This window comes from Apteryx rowi, unplaced genomic scaffold (genome assembly GCF_003343035.1).
Source record: "Apteryx rowi isolate R43461 unplaced genomic scaffold, aptRow1 scaffold_598, whole genome shotgun sequence".
Lineage (NCBI taxonomy): Eukaryota > Metazoa > Chordata > Aves > Apterygiformes > Apterygidae > Apteryx > Apteryx rowi.
The window spans coordinates 495,277-508,290 of NW_020450869.1; the positions used below are offsets into that span (position 1 = coordinate 495,277).

At 36.2% G+C, this 13,014-nt stretch overlaps 1 protein-coding gene across 3 annotated transcripts in view; it reads right to left on the minus strand.

Annotated features, from left to right (window-relative positions):
• AUH (AU RNA binding methylglutaconyl-CoA hydratase) overlaps positions 1 to 13,014 on the minus strand; it is a 76,608-nt gene that overhangs the window by 44,387 nt on the left and 19,207 nt on the right. For 2 of the 3 annotated variants that reach the window (XR_003256202.1, XM_026082916.1), the window contains exon 5: positions 12,707 to 12,763. The exons of the other annotated variant lie outside the window; for it this stretch is intronic. Coding sequence is in view for 1 of the 2 variants with exons in the window: in XM_026082916.1 (XP_025938701.1) it covers positions 12,707 to 12,763 (57 nt within the window). In the remaining variant the exon portion in view is untranslated. The remainder of the gene's footprint in view (positions 1 to 12,706; positions 12,764 to 13,014) is intronic. 3 annotated transcript variants of the gene reach the window in all.

The following is a 13,014-nucleotide window of genomic DNA, read 5'->3' on the forward strand; positions in this document are numbered from 1 at the left end:
TGAAGGACTGGATCTTACAAAAAGCAGCTAGTTTCACAACCTTGCATACGGGGGAACCATATTGCTAGCAGTTTTTCCATCCTATGACAAAGATCACTAAAGAGAGGAGTGTGCAGTAGCTACTGCACTTTATACATGTCTCTCTTAGAAAACCCAGGTTTTTAACAAGATTCCATAAGACAGCTGTTATTTTCTGTCCTATTTCATCTTTTTGGATTCGATACATTCCTTCTTTTACACTTTAATTCCCCCCCCCCCAAAGCCTTAAAATTGCATTTCAGATATTCCTTTCTAACACTAAAATGAGTAAACTAATATTTCTAGGGACATCACAATTTCATCCCACCGTAGTGTTTGGGTCCTTGTAAAGAGCTCAGATACACCGTACAAAGCTGGAATTTTCAGAAATACTCAGTTTCAACCTACATGTTCCCACTGAAGAGATTTCTAGTGCTTTCCTACTCTCACATATTGGAAAATTTGAAGTAAATCTCCCAAATAATCAGATTTAGAAATAAACATACCCATTTATTCCGACTTTACGAACCATTAGGAAGAAGACTCATGTTTTAAACTATTGCTGCTCAGCCACAAAAGCCAAGGCCCCAAGTTGTCTTCCCCAAACTATCGCTTCAAGAAAAACATCATGGATCATGAAGTCTGAGACAAAAAAGGGGCAATCCTTTCCATGATTGCAATGGGAGCAAGAGCAGATTAGCACTGCACTCTGCCAAAAGTTCCAACATCAGAAAATTTTAATATACTCTAGTATCACTTGAAAAACCTAAACTCACAAGCCCCAAACTGTATGAAAGTAGACAAAAAATAAAAATCTTAAGCTTTCATCTGTGCCCAGAGATTGGTTTTGTAGAAGATGTAGAATAGCCTTTTCCCATGTATACCCAAGAGGGGGCTTTACTACATGCAGTGATGGTGCCTGATACTTTAATCAGAGCCAGCTTACTGCCATAAGCAAAATTTAATTTTTCTAGCCAGTGGAGGAGGGGCCAGGATTGTACAGACACCGTGCAGCTTCTACCATGGGAAACGGTAAAAGGGAAAAGAAGAAACATGCAGACCTGACGTAAGGAGGAAGACACAGAGCTAGGATGCAGAACGAGGAGGAGGTTCCCGTCAGACTCAGGTTTGCTGCTTCTTTATCTTAGAAGCAGAAACATGGGAATAGTGGCAGCATTGCTGGGAACGGCCGACTCTGACCCCGTGCAGTAAGAACTGCCTTCTGCCCCCTGTGGCAGCAGCAGCAAGCCTGATTCTCCAGGCCTCTGGCACATGCAGAAGAGGGATGATAGCTGTTTTGCTATCCAGAGCAACCTACTGCCCCAAGAGACTTCCTGCTTTGCCTGTGGCCAAAAAAAGCCTCGATTTTAATAAAAACTGCAAAAAAAAGTTTTGGAACATGAGGAAGTTCAAATGGCTATGTTTTTATTTAATAAGTACAACAGCAATATCATAATGTGCTTTTAAAAACCAGCCTTTTCAAATAATTACATACCATCTACATATGCTGAATGCCTATATTTTTTCAAAGATAATCAGAATGCGTCCCATATACATTACAGGATAATTCGGTGCAAGGCTACCACTTCAAATCAGTTCTCTCTCTCTCCAATATTTACTAATTACAAGTATTTTTCTTTTGATTAAGTAGCTGGTTGGTTTTCATTAGCAGCCAGTCTCTTCAACATGATCAAAACCAAAAACGCTATACTGAACAGAAATCTTGTAACTAATCACCTGGTAGGGTGACCATGACTATTTCCAGACGCTTCCTCTGCCTCTGTAAGCCAGTGACGAATTGCAGTTATTAACAGGTCAGTGAATAAATTAATTCCAGGGCACTGGAAATTATGTTCATGAAATGAAAAGCGGCCTTGCTGACATTGCATCACTATTTCTAGACAGTGCGTTTGAACACCAAATAAATCTCACAACTTGGATGAGCGCCAAAAACTAGTGACCTAGTTTCATTAGGGTGGGAAAGCAATAGCAATTGGTCCTATGAGAGCAGATTACCAAAATAACTTTACAGAGATGAAAACATTCCATACAGAATTTTCTTTAAATCATATATTTTCTATTCTAACAGTTCAATGAAAACCCCCTCTCTYAAAAAAAAAGCGCCAGTCTTTCTGAGATCCTGTAGATTTTGAAGTTAAAACACACTTACATTTCTCACACTGACATTCCTATAGAGCACTCCCATTAGAGAGAATAAATATTATCTTCTATCTCATTATCTCTTTCCATCTCATTCATAATACCTTAATACTGTTTTAAATCAAAAAAGCTTTTGCATTTTCAGTGAAAAAATGTAACACTTCATGCTTAAACAAAGAGTTTTTACTAATAAAAGTAAGTCTATTTCTAAATATTCAGCACACAGTAATCTGCTCTGTAATCTTCCTTGATTAAAAATTCCTTGGCTTCTCTTCAAAAAACACACTGAGTATGGACGAGCTCCACAGCTGTCAACATAATTTTGAGGAACTTACTAAGCATTGTTGCATCTATACTCGATCCCATTTATATACTCCCAGCAGGTACTCCAGAACCCCATCCCCACTCCTTCATCCCCAGAAACATCTATATTGAGATACGGACATACTGATGAATCTTAACAACAATACAAGGCAGAAGACATTTCATTCTCTATTTTTATTTCATCTTTCTGAAACCCATTGCTTTCTGCAAATTGCTTTCCATTCACAAAGCAGGTAAAGTACAGAAGGTAAATTGAAATACTGTATAAAGACTGTCCTTCCACAGCTAAAAATCCCACAACATTCTTTTATGAACCAAACTGAAATATGACATAAGTAATGAAAGGCATTAATTTCCAAGAAGGAACATGTGCAGCACAACCCAGCAAACCCTGTTTATTCAAAATGTCCTCATTTATATGTGTCAATGGCTAAACTGCAACTCTTAACTGTGTACTATGCACAGTAAGGGTCGTCTGTGTAAAGACTTGTACAACAGGTCTAAAACTGAGAAGACAAACATACTGTTCATTTGACCTCCACAAAATTCTGGGTTCTCTTCCTTGAATGCACTATTTCTGAATTCATTACTACTAGATCAAATCCTAAAGGTTAATCAGAGTTTTCATAGCGCTTACCAAGGCATACTCCAATGTCAAGGAAGTTTTTAATCAAACAATGGCATCAGGATTTGTACACAAGTTTCAGAAGGACATACTCATCACAAACTTGAAAAAAAATCCATAATGATTTTCTTCTTAATAAATCATTTTTTAAGAAAATCAACAGGGAAGTTGTAGCATTCTGTTTCTGTTTCCTTATCTATCAAGAGTTATTGAGACCTCAGGTTTGTATTTCAAACCTGACTTGTTCCTCTGTCAGTAACTTCCTGAGCAACGTGTACGTCTTCATTCCTTTCCTCCCTTCTGTCCCTGCCTAGAAAGCTGTAAGGTTCGTACAATCTCTCTGTACAGACTGGAGGGTTCTTGCAGTCTCCATCCCAAATGTACGCACACACTGTGGCAGCACCACAGCTAGATTCTGTCAAACTGTGGATTAGAAAAATAGTTACAATAACAATAAAAAATGAAAGTGAGGGGAGGTGCAGAAGCTCAGTCACTTGACAACAACTTACAGAGTGGCCTATGAGGCACTTGATTCCTATGTCTGAATGTTGCTTTCCTCACCTGCAAGAATCATGCAGGCCTTCTGCATAAACATTTTATCTCAGCTTCTGCAACTGAAAAACATACGTAGTCATTGTTTCTGAAGAGCTCCTGAAAATCATTAGATACATAATATGATCAGCTATATACTTTGGGGCCAGATGTCTTATCTTTCTCACCTCATATTATACTGGGTCTATCACTATGCAGATTAACAAGTTTCTTAACACTACAAGGAATGTTACACCATCTTCTTTAAGCATCTTATTTAGTAACAAATCAAAGAACTAAAATATGGAGTTCACAGCTCCTGTGCAATCAATGAAGAGAAATAGGTGTTGTGCAGCAACTAAGATACCCAAAACAGCCTATGTGGTGCGAGTAATCTTCTTAACTCCTCTCTTTATTCTCCCCGTCTTCCCCTCCTCTGGTATTGTTTTCATACACACAGAACTGATAGTTGGTAATAAGACGTTTCTGCTGGATTCTGTCAGTAAAAGATAAACTGTATTACTTTGCCAGGAAGATAGCATAAGTGAAGTTACAGGCCATTACTGAGACAACCCTTAAACTCTGAAAACCATCTGAAGCAGCAACTTCAAGTAGGAACCTGGAAAAGATAATCCGACAAGAAGGTACAGAACCTTAAACATAAAATGTACTGACCATGGAAATAGTTGAGCCTAGAACTTGGAAGCTCAGGATTTTTGCTTTGGTCCCTATCCCATTCTAAAAGGTGAGACAAGTCACTAGATACTTAGTTTAATTTGCCTACTATTTATTTTCAAAACATAACTCTTCACTAAGTCAATTTAAAAAAAATAAATGGCTTTATGCAATTGTATCTTCTCCATACAGCAATTTTTTATTTTCATCCATGCCCACACCTTTCTCCAGAAACATCACTTATTATTACCTAGTCTTCCTTTAATTTTCATGTCAGCTTAAAAATGAGAAATTGAAAGAAAATAATATAGAAATTGCACACTGACCTGTGCATTTGGAAATTTTTATAGTTGATTTAAAGTGGACAATAGCCCTCAAGAGAGAAGAATGGTGGTTTCAGGACACATTCAGAGGTGGAAAAGGTGGTCTTTTACAAAGTACTCAACTATCTGGCTTCTTACAACTCTTTAAATAAATTCCAAACTTTGCCCAAGGGGAAAAACATTTCGTCAAAGGCATTTGTGGACTTTGCTGAATCTTTATGACTAGATCTTTATGACTGACCAAAAAAGCTCATTTACCAAGACAATAAATAAAGATCATTGTAAATTTTAACTGGCTTTGGAACAGTAAAGGGATCTTTAACTTGCAGTATTTTAAATTGTTTCTCTCCATTTATTTTATTCTCTCCATCTTCCTTTCACTATAGTACCCCAAATAAATCTATCCCATTTTGCACCTACGCTATGAAACCTACTGTGAATTCCATTCATGATGTTGTGCTCTGCCTAAACTGAAGTTTCTATTCAGTGCCATACTGTTCTATATATGGTCGTAAAATTGAATTGCAAATGCAAAGTTTGGGTTTGCTTTCTTTTCAAAGCTTCACTCTTCAGTTACCAATGTCACAGAAATGGTCTGAAAAAGATACGAGTGTGATAGTACAACCCACGCTCACTTAGACAGAACTTGAATGGGGCTTAAATCTGCATGATTTAAGCAGGAGGGAAGAAATCAAACCTTCTGTCACTTTTATTCATATTTCTGACTGTCATTCAAAAATGAGCAATCCATCAATCTCACAATACAATTTTAAAACTGCTGAAACCAAATATACTAATATATCTATAAAAATGAGGAAAACAACTGATAACTGTATCTCTACCTACCTCCAATTGTTTGGATACTGGCTCAGGTTGCAAGAATGAAATTCTAATCTTAAATTTTAATAAAAACAGCAGAACTCAGAACTTCAATCTCGACATAAAGCACAATGTTGCTGGTGTCCCCAAGACATGAGAAAGCTTTAAAGACGACTTAATCATTGATCGTAGCTAATGTTTGTTTTCTCCATATCTAAATCACATTATTCTCCTGCTTCAGGCCTTCCATACTTCGCCTTCCAGGGCCATGAAGATTCCCTTTCTCTTCTCTCACTCTAATGCCCAACTTGGCTTCTGGGGGTTTCTTTTGTTCTTGTTTTATTTCCTCYTTTCTCTGCAGCATCAAAGGACTAACTTTAATTAGGTACAATGGGAGGGGAGGGCAGTATTGTTCCTTGTGATTTTAAAATTTTTCAAATATCTGATTGTTAATTCTGGTCTGTAAACAAGACAATCTCCAAATGTAGGTCAGGAAGAAATCTGTGCTAGCAGAAACTACAGGAATGTCAAAAAGGGTCAATTTCCTTACACCGACCTTGAAATTTCAAATAACAAATTCTATACAATTGCAATCACTTGCGACATTGATGACAGCCTTGATATTTCCTTTTCCAGGAGGATGTATGAGTTGGTTTTTTTGGTGTGTGTGTGTGTTTAAGCTATAAATCTTACATTTCTTAGATGGTTTTGGAAAGCATTCTGCAGCCAGGATGCAAAGGGAGAAAGCACAGATTATTCTGTGGATTCCTCCGAAACAGATAAATAGTGTATGTTTGATGTGAATATGCGGAACAGTTCTGATGACATGGAGTTCTCCAATCTTGTGTTCCTGCAGCACATTACCACTACTTGCAAACTATTCTGTTTACAAATATAGACTGTAAATACAATTTGAAAAATATTAGTTTTATGTATTGAGCATTTGCAGAATAAGTATTGCATGACATTTTAAAATTCTGCCTCAACATCATCACCATTAGAACTGATCATAAAGCCAGGGAGAAAATGAGTCATTTGATGAAAATCAGCTTATTTTTACTTAAGAAAAGAAGAAAACATAAGAACTACAATTCTCTCTAACTTACAGAAGCAGAACTAATTCACCTCCCTCCAATAACATTCTACATATTTTGTTTAATTACTTTGAGAAAAGAGTGGATGTTCAAACATCTGTTTTCTATATTATTAGCGATTTTTTACTTGAGGCCATTTATTTAACACGATGCGTAAAATAAACATTACAAAATATTAAAATGCAAATAAAGCTATCGAGACTTCAGATGATTAAAGAAAAAGCAGATAAATGTTCACAGAGTAGTTTAGTTTTTTTACTATATGAAATGATAATAGGACTGCAAATGCTCAGCAGACACTTTTAGACCTCAGTAAAATAATTTTTAAAGTCTTTCATACTAGTTTAAAAAAAAAGTAGTATATCTTCTTGGTTGTTCCCCAGCATATCAATTTTTAAGAACAGCATCAATGAAATTCTGAAGATGTCCATTCAGTAGCTTATTTTAACTTGTCTTCTACCAACATCTGTTAATTTGAGGGGTTTACAATACTAAAATCTGACATAAGATTGGGATAGGGAAGCAAGGGAAGTAAAAGAAGTTACAAGGGAGTTTATGGATCAGCTGAAGAGAAAAAGCGATACCCTCTTAAAGCTGACCATTTCATTTTTTTTTTTTTCCTTCTTCCTCCCATCAGTTGCTTAGTTGTTCAGGACTAAGAGTGAAACTTTAAAAGGGAAAGAGGACTCAATGGGTACTTCTATGTAATGAGACAGATTTTTTTTATATATATAAAAGAATTGGAGAGTAAGAGTTTATGGAAAAAAGCACAGGAGAAGACAAGACTGAGGGCAGTGAGAGCAGAAATGCAGGTGGGATGGAAGGGTGTAGAGGCAAGAGGTAAAGTTATAGGAAACAAGCAGATTTTTCTTTCTAAATATCTATGTAATCATATACTATCAAGTAGCACCTACAGTTAAAAAAAAAAAAAAGTAAATTTTCTAAGTCCTATTTCAGATACTACCATGAATGGTGACACTAATTTTTCAATATTTGTCAAATGCAATTATTCCTATTACGTTTGAAACTACAGTATATAAAGCTAACTATTGTAATGTGTGTGAGATTTCAACTTGAAACATCTGACATTTTATTTAACCTTTACACTTGGTTGAATTGCACAACTCCTGCTGTTAGCAAGATCACATTCTTCTGCATGAGTTTGTCACATCTGGAAATACCCTTGACATCTTTCTCATATCAAATAGGATTATTTTTTTTAAATTTTAAAATAAATCCTCCAATAGCGACCTTCATTCTGTTTTTAAAAGTGAAAAATAATAATATAGGAGATAATAAATATTCACAGTGATTACCTAAACCCAACTTTCATGCTTACTCTCATTTTATTTCCATGCAAAGAAAACTGATTTTTCAGTATTTTCCCTCCATCACCTTTTATAATCCACAAATACCGTAACTTCCCCAAACACATTTTAAAATTCAGAAAAGTCAAAACAGTACTGTTACCAAAGTGGAAAGAGAAAGAGAACACAAATGCTTAATTAAATCTCTCTCTTGCTATATATCTTGAAGACAAGAAAAAGTCCAGCATACTACATAACATAGCTTCAGTTTCACATCTGAATAAAGATGTCCAAAGTAATTTTAAGACACAGAAAGAAGATATAGTTGATTCACATTAACAAAGTTTTGGGGGTTTGGGTTTTTTTTTTTGTTTTTTAAGGCTTCTGGGTATAATATGCTTTTAAATTGAAAATTGACAAGGAAAAACATACTCCTGGGGATTATGTGCTGGATTTTTATTTTATTTTTAAAGATATCGAGTTACTCTTCAAGGTTTTGTAGAGACAGCTCTGTAATGAAGCAATATTTTTATTGGGGAGAATGATGACAATTTATTTTGATGACTTGAATGAAGTCCTGCAAATTAAAATGTCTTCAAAAACAAAATAAAAAAGAGGTGTGAAAGTTGCAAGTATAAAGGGGTTAGCTACAGTTTTAACCCAGCTGGGTCAAATTATCTGCTGATATTAATCTATTAATTTCAACTGAGTTTTCCATTATTTTGTTTTATCCTTTTATGTGGAAACATAATTGTGGATGAATACCAATAGCTTAGCTCTATACATAAAATTCCCACCAAAAGCATTTGCATAAAACAAAAAATAAGGTTTTTTTCATATATACCTGTCTTCCCCACTTCCTACTGGCACAGGACATTTCTCCTTGTCCAACCAATTGTGCCCCATTCTATTAACAGAGCAAGAAAGTGCAAGTATGCTGTTGGCAGCATTTTTATCTCCTCAGAGCACATCTATTATTGAGTGGTATCCAAATAAGATACTAAGTAAATAAAAGCAGATATGCCAGCAAGGCATCCTCTCTCTATTGCAGGCCCAGTATGACACTCACAGTGATAGGCTGGAGATAAACAACAGAAATAAATTATGAATGGAGGTAACTTTAAAAAGTCACAAAGTGGAAAAAGGAAGGACAATATCTGCTCTAAGAGACAATTTCCAGCCAAGAAGAAACTCGTCACTGTGAAACACTTCCTGTGCAAGTTGAGAGACAGCAGAAACAACATACAGTAATATAAGAGGTTTGCTTTCTTTTTACTCCAGTTTGGGAAATAACAGTGGGAAGAAAAAGAACATGATTTTTGTGCAAGAGAGACTCTTCTTACATGAAGTTGAGTTCTGTACAGACTACATTGCCAGACAGAAAATAAGTCTGAATTCATTGCTCACACAGACTCACTGCTTCCAGTGAGACGAGTCTCCTGACTGAAACATTTTCCCTATCTGCAACATCTATAATACGTCCCTCTGGTGTGGATTCCTTCATGTCCAGTAACGGGTGAGTTTATGCTGAAACACTTCCTCTGTGAGAACAATAAAGGTTATTCCCTTTATCTGGCCACCTACTTTTGATACAATTCCAGGAACTCCCTACTTTTGAGAGCACTGCCCTGTAGTCAAATTGACCAAAACTGCCCGACAAACCCAAAGTTCACGGGGAAAAGTGTGGAAGAAAACAGACAAATGAACAGTCTGGCATATATACTTGTGGTGGCATAAGACCACTTGTACAATGAATAGCAATTGGAGGACTTTCTAACGAAAACAGAAAATGTTAACGTTCACTGGGAGGTAGTCACCCCAGCACCAAGTTACCAAGCCCTGTTGTTCTCTTTGTTACACACTGCTGCTCATTCACGAAATGTTGACTTCCTTTCTGGACAGTGGGACGCATTGAACAGGAAAAATGGAGAGCCTTTCTACTTTCTCTAGCTCACAGTTTGCCAGTTGAGGCTTTTTCCATGGTGGAAAGAGAACAGGATTTAAACTTCCAAGAGCAAGAGATTCAGTCCTCCTCTCTCACATCCTGAGCAGCTGGTCTATGCATGAAGCTATTGTATAAAAGGAAGCACTGCTCTCATTCCCACTTACTTTTTCTCTGCTGTCCACCATGAATTTTCTGAGGAGACTCAACCTGTTAGCACAGACGAAGCATACTCTACAAATCCCTCCTTGGTTGAGACCCTCAGCAGACTTCGATAGAGAAACTCTTCATTTCCAAATATTAGTCAGGATTTAATTAATTGCTGCTCAACCTCAGCTTTCAACAGGCTATAGTACTTTTGGGCATAATCAGAAGCAAAATTTCTTGCACCTGGGAACTTTATATTAAAACAGGTTTGTCACTAGACAGCATCTAGTTGAGTCTTCTCATGATCACATTTCAAAATAGGATGGCATGCAACACTTCACACAGTAAGGTCCAAAATGTCACAGCTGATCTGCCCTGAACATGTAATACCTCACTATTCAATTCTAATAACATTCTTTTAGTGTAGCTTTGCATGGGTAAATTCCCAGGGTTTTTTTTAAAGTAAACAAAAAAGAAAGAAATTTTTCGTTTGACCTCAAACACCCACATTAATTATCATTAGAGTTGAAATCTCTAGATCTATCATATACAACTCCTGTTTATTCTACTCTGTCACCTGCCAGAAATAGATTGTCATTCTGTATGGACCAGCTTGGAAGAAGCAACACATATTTTGTCAGTGAGTTTCAGATATATTAGATGGTAGCAGAAACCTGTTGAGACCTCTTAATGGCTACAGCTCTCTTTTCAGCTCCACTGCCCAATCCTACTTTGGCCCAGAGCAGCTGGAGGCAGGCATTATAAGAAAATACTTGATTCATCCACAAAAACTAGGTTTAGGGTTCAACTGGGCACATTTGGCTGCACAATCCTTTCCCTCATTCTTCACTTTCTGAAGACATGAAGCATGATCAGTTACTGGTTGGATCACTGGAGGTGAGAAGGGCTGAACGTTCATATTGCTCAGTAAGGTTGGTGCAAGTGCAGGCTGATCAGGAAAAAGTTGCAATAAGCTCAAATACATTTAGCAAAAAGAGTCCTCAGAAAGGCTGGTAAGAATGTGGAAAAATTCTTTACTGAACATATCCAAAAACTTTGCAAGTTTTAAAAACCTTGTAACATGGTAATACCTGAGGCACAATTTCAAGGAGCTGAAGAAAAAAAAAAAAATCCATCCCCAAAGCTTTTGCTTTTGTTTGTTTTTAATGTCAGTGGATAAAAATCACTCCATTATTTTATGATGAGAAAAACAAAATATTTTTCAAACCTCAGTCTTCTGATGGCAATAAAACATTCTGAATGAAACTTTCAAAGAAACTCATTATGAGTCAGTCACCTAGCATTTCAGATGAAAGCAAAAGAAGTTTGATATATCTATAAATAACTGAAGACAAGGAAACATGAGGCAATCTCAGTAAATTGAAGAATACTGAGACTATCTGGAGAACACGACCTGAATTTCATGGACTGCAGAGTATGCTTCCAGTACTATTATCCTGTGGGATTCCTCATATAGGGAAGGAGACGGGGCAGAGGAGAAAAAAATAACTACAAAGATAAACAACAGCATTTTCTATCCATCTATTTCTTCACCAGGACCTATCATCAAGGCATATTATCTCATGACAACAACACCAGAAGGAAATCTATCTTCAAAGTTATCTATATGATTCGTCTTTATCCACTGCTAAGAAGGGAGCAGCCATTAGAACTCAGAGTTATCCTTATGTAAAACATAGCTTTGAACACACAGAAAAAGAAAAGCCAGGGAGAAAACAGTGAGAGAAATCCCAACTCAATAATAGCCATAATAATGGAGCATTTTAAATTGTATGATAGTTGTCTATATTAGTGACGGGATTGTTTCTTACGCAAAGTTCTTATCAGTGTTCCCATTATGGTAGTTTTTACTTTTCTCTCAAAATGAGCTGCAACAATACCAATTGAAATTGGAGCTAGCGTTTTCAAGATAGTTTCCACTCATCAGAAAGAAACTAGGCATAAAGAAAGGGTATAAAGTTCCCCCAGAACTTACAGAAATGACGGTCAAAGCTCAAGGGCGGGGAGGGATTGTTTTCAAATCATTGCCCTTTCCCCAGAAAAGCAGATGTCTCAAAGTAAGAATGGTCTATCCACAAAATAAAAACAAATGCTTTCCTAACACAAAGGCCTCATCAAACATTATGCATACCTTTTTATAACTTTCATTCATCCTGAATCCAGAAAAAGCAAGCCAACTGGCCTTTCAAATAAAAAAAGGTATTAAGAGTTTTTGTACCTCAAAAATCTCAAAAAAACGTTGGTAAGACAAAAGATCCATTCACAACCATAGTTTCCATTTTTAAACTTTTTACAACCAATTCACAAGCAGCATGAAAACAGAATTTGTATCCTGAAGTACCAGATGGTATGCAAAAGCGGATCATTAATTAAATTACCATTTTTGTATACTGATATTTAACATTATCTTTTTTCCTAGTCTGACCAGAGTTACTCAGCCTTCAGATCATGACATTAAATCTCATTTACAAAGCCACTCAATACTGACTGACTTAATGTAGACTTTGATTAAAAGCATAATACACAAGTGCCACTTCCTTAAAATGAGAAAAAAAATTAATTTTCAGTAAGTGATATGAGCAATAAGCTTTAAAAACACGCCAATGATCCTTAATAGAAATACAAAAGCAAGCAGAAATTCATAAACAACAATCCAAATCTAAGTACCCAAAGCACATGTTATTTTGTTATCTATGGTAATGAAAGCAAAACATTCATACCTGCACCTGGAATGATTGCCAACTTTGTTTCAACTAGGCCCATTTTAGCAGATGAGGCTGAAAACCAAAATTTAAATGTGAGTTCTTACTATGATCTGTACGAAAAAACTTGCAGAAATATGTAACAGCAGACCTACAAGAGCGTTAATTTATTACGTTTCCCTCATAAGGTACAAATAATCACTTAAAAAGCATTTGCTTATGAAAAATCTATAAATAGATCCAAATGATCTTAAAAGACCCAACTACTCCTACCAAGGCAAGTTTTGTACCTAATTGTCACATAAGATGACAGGTGATGCAAATAA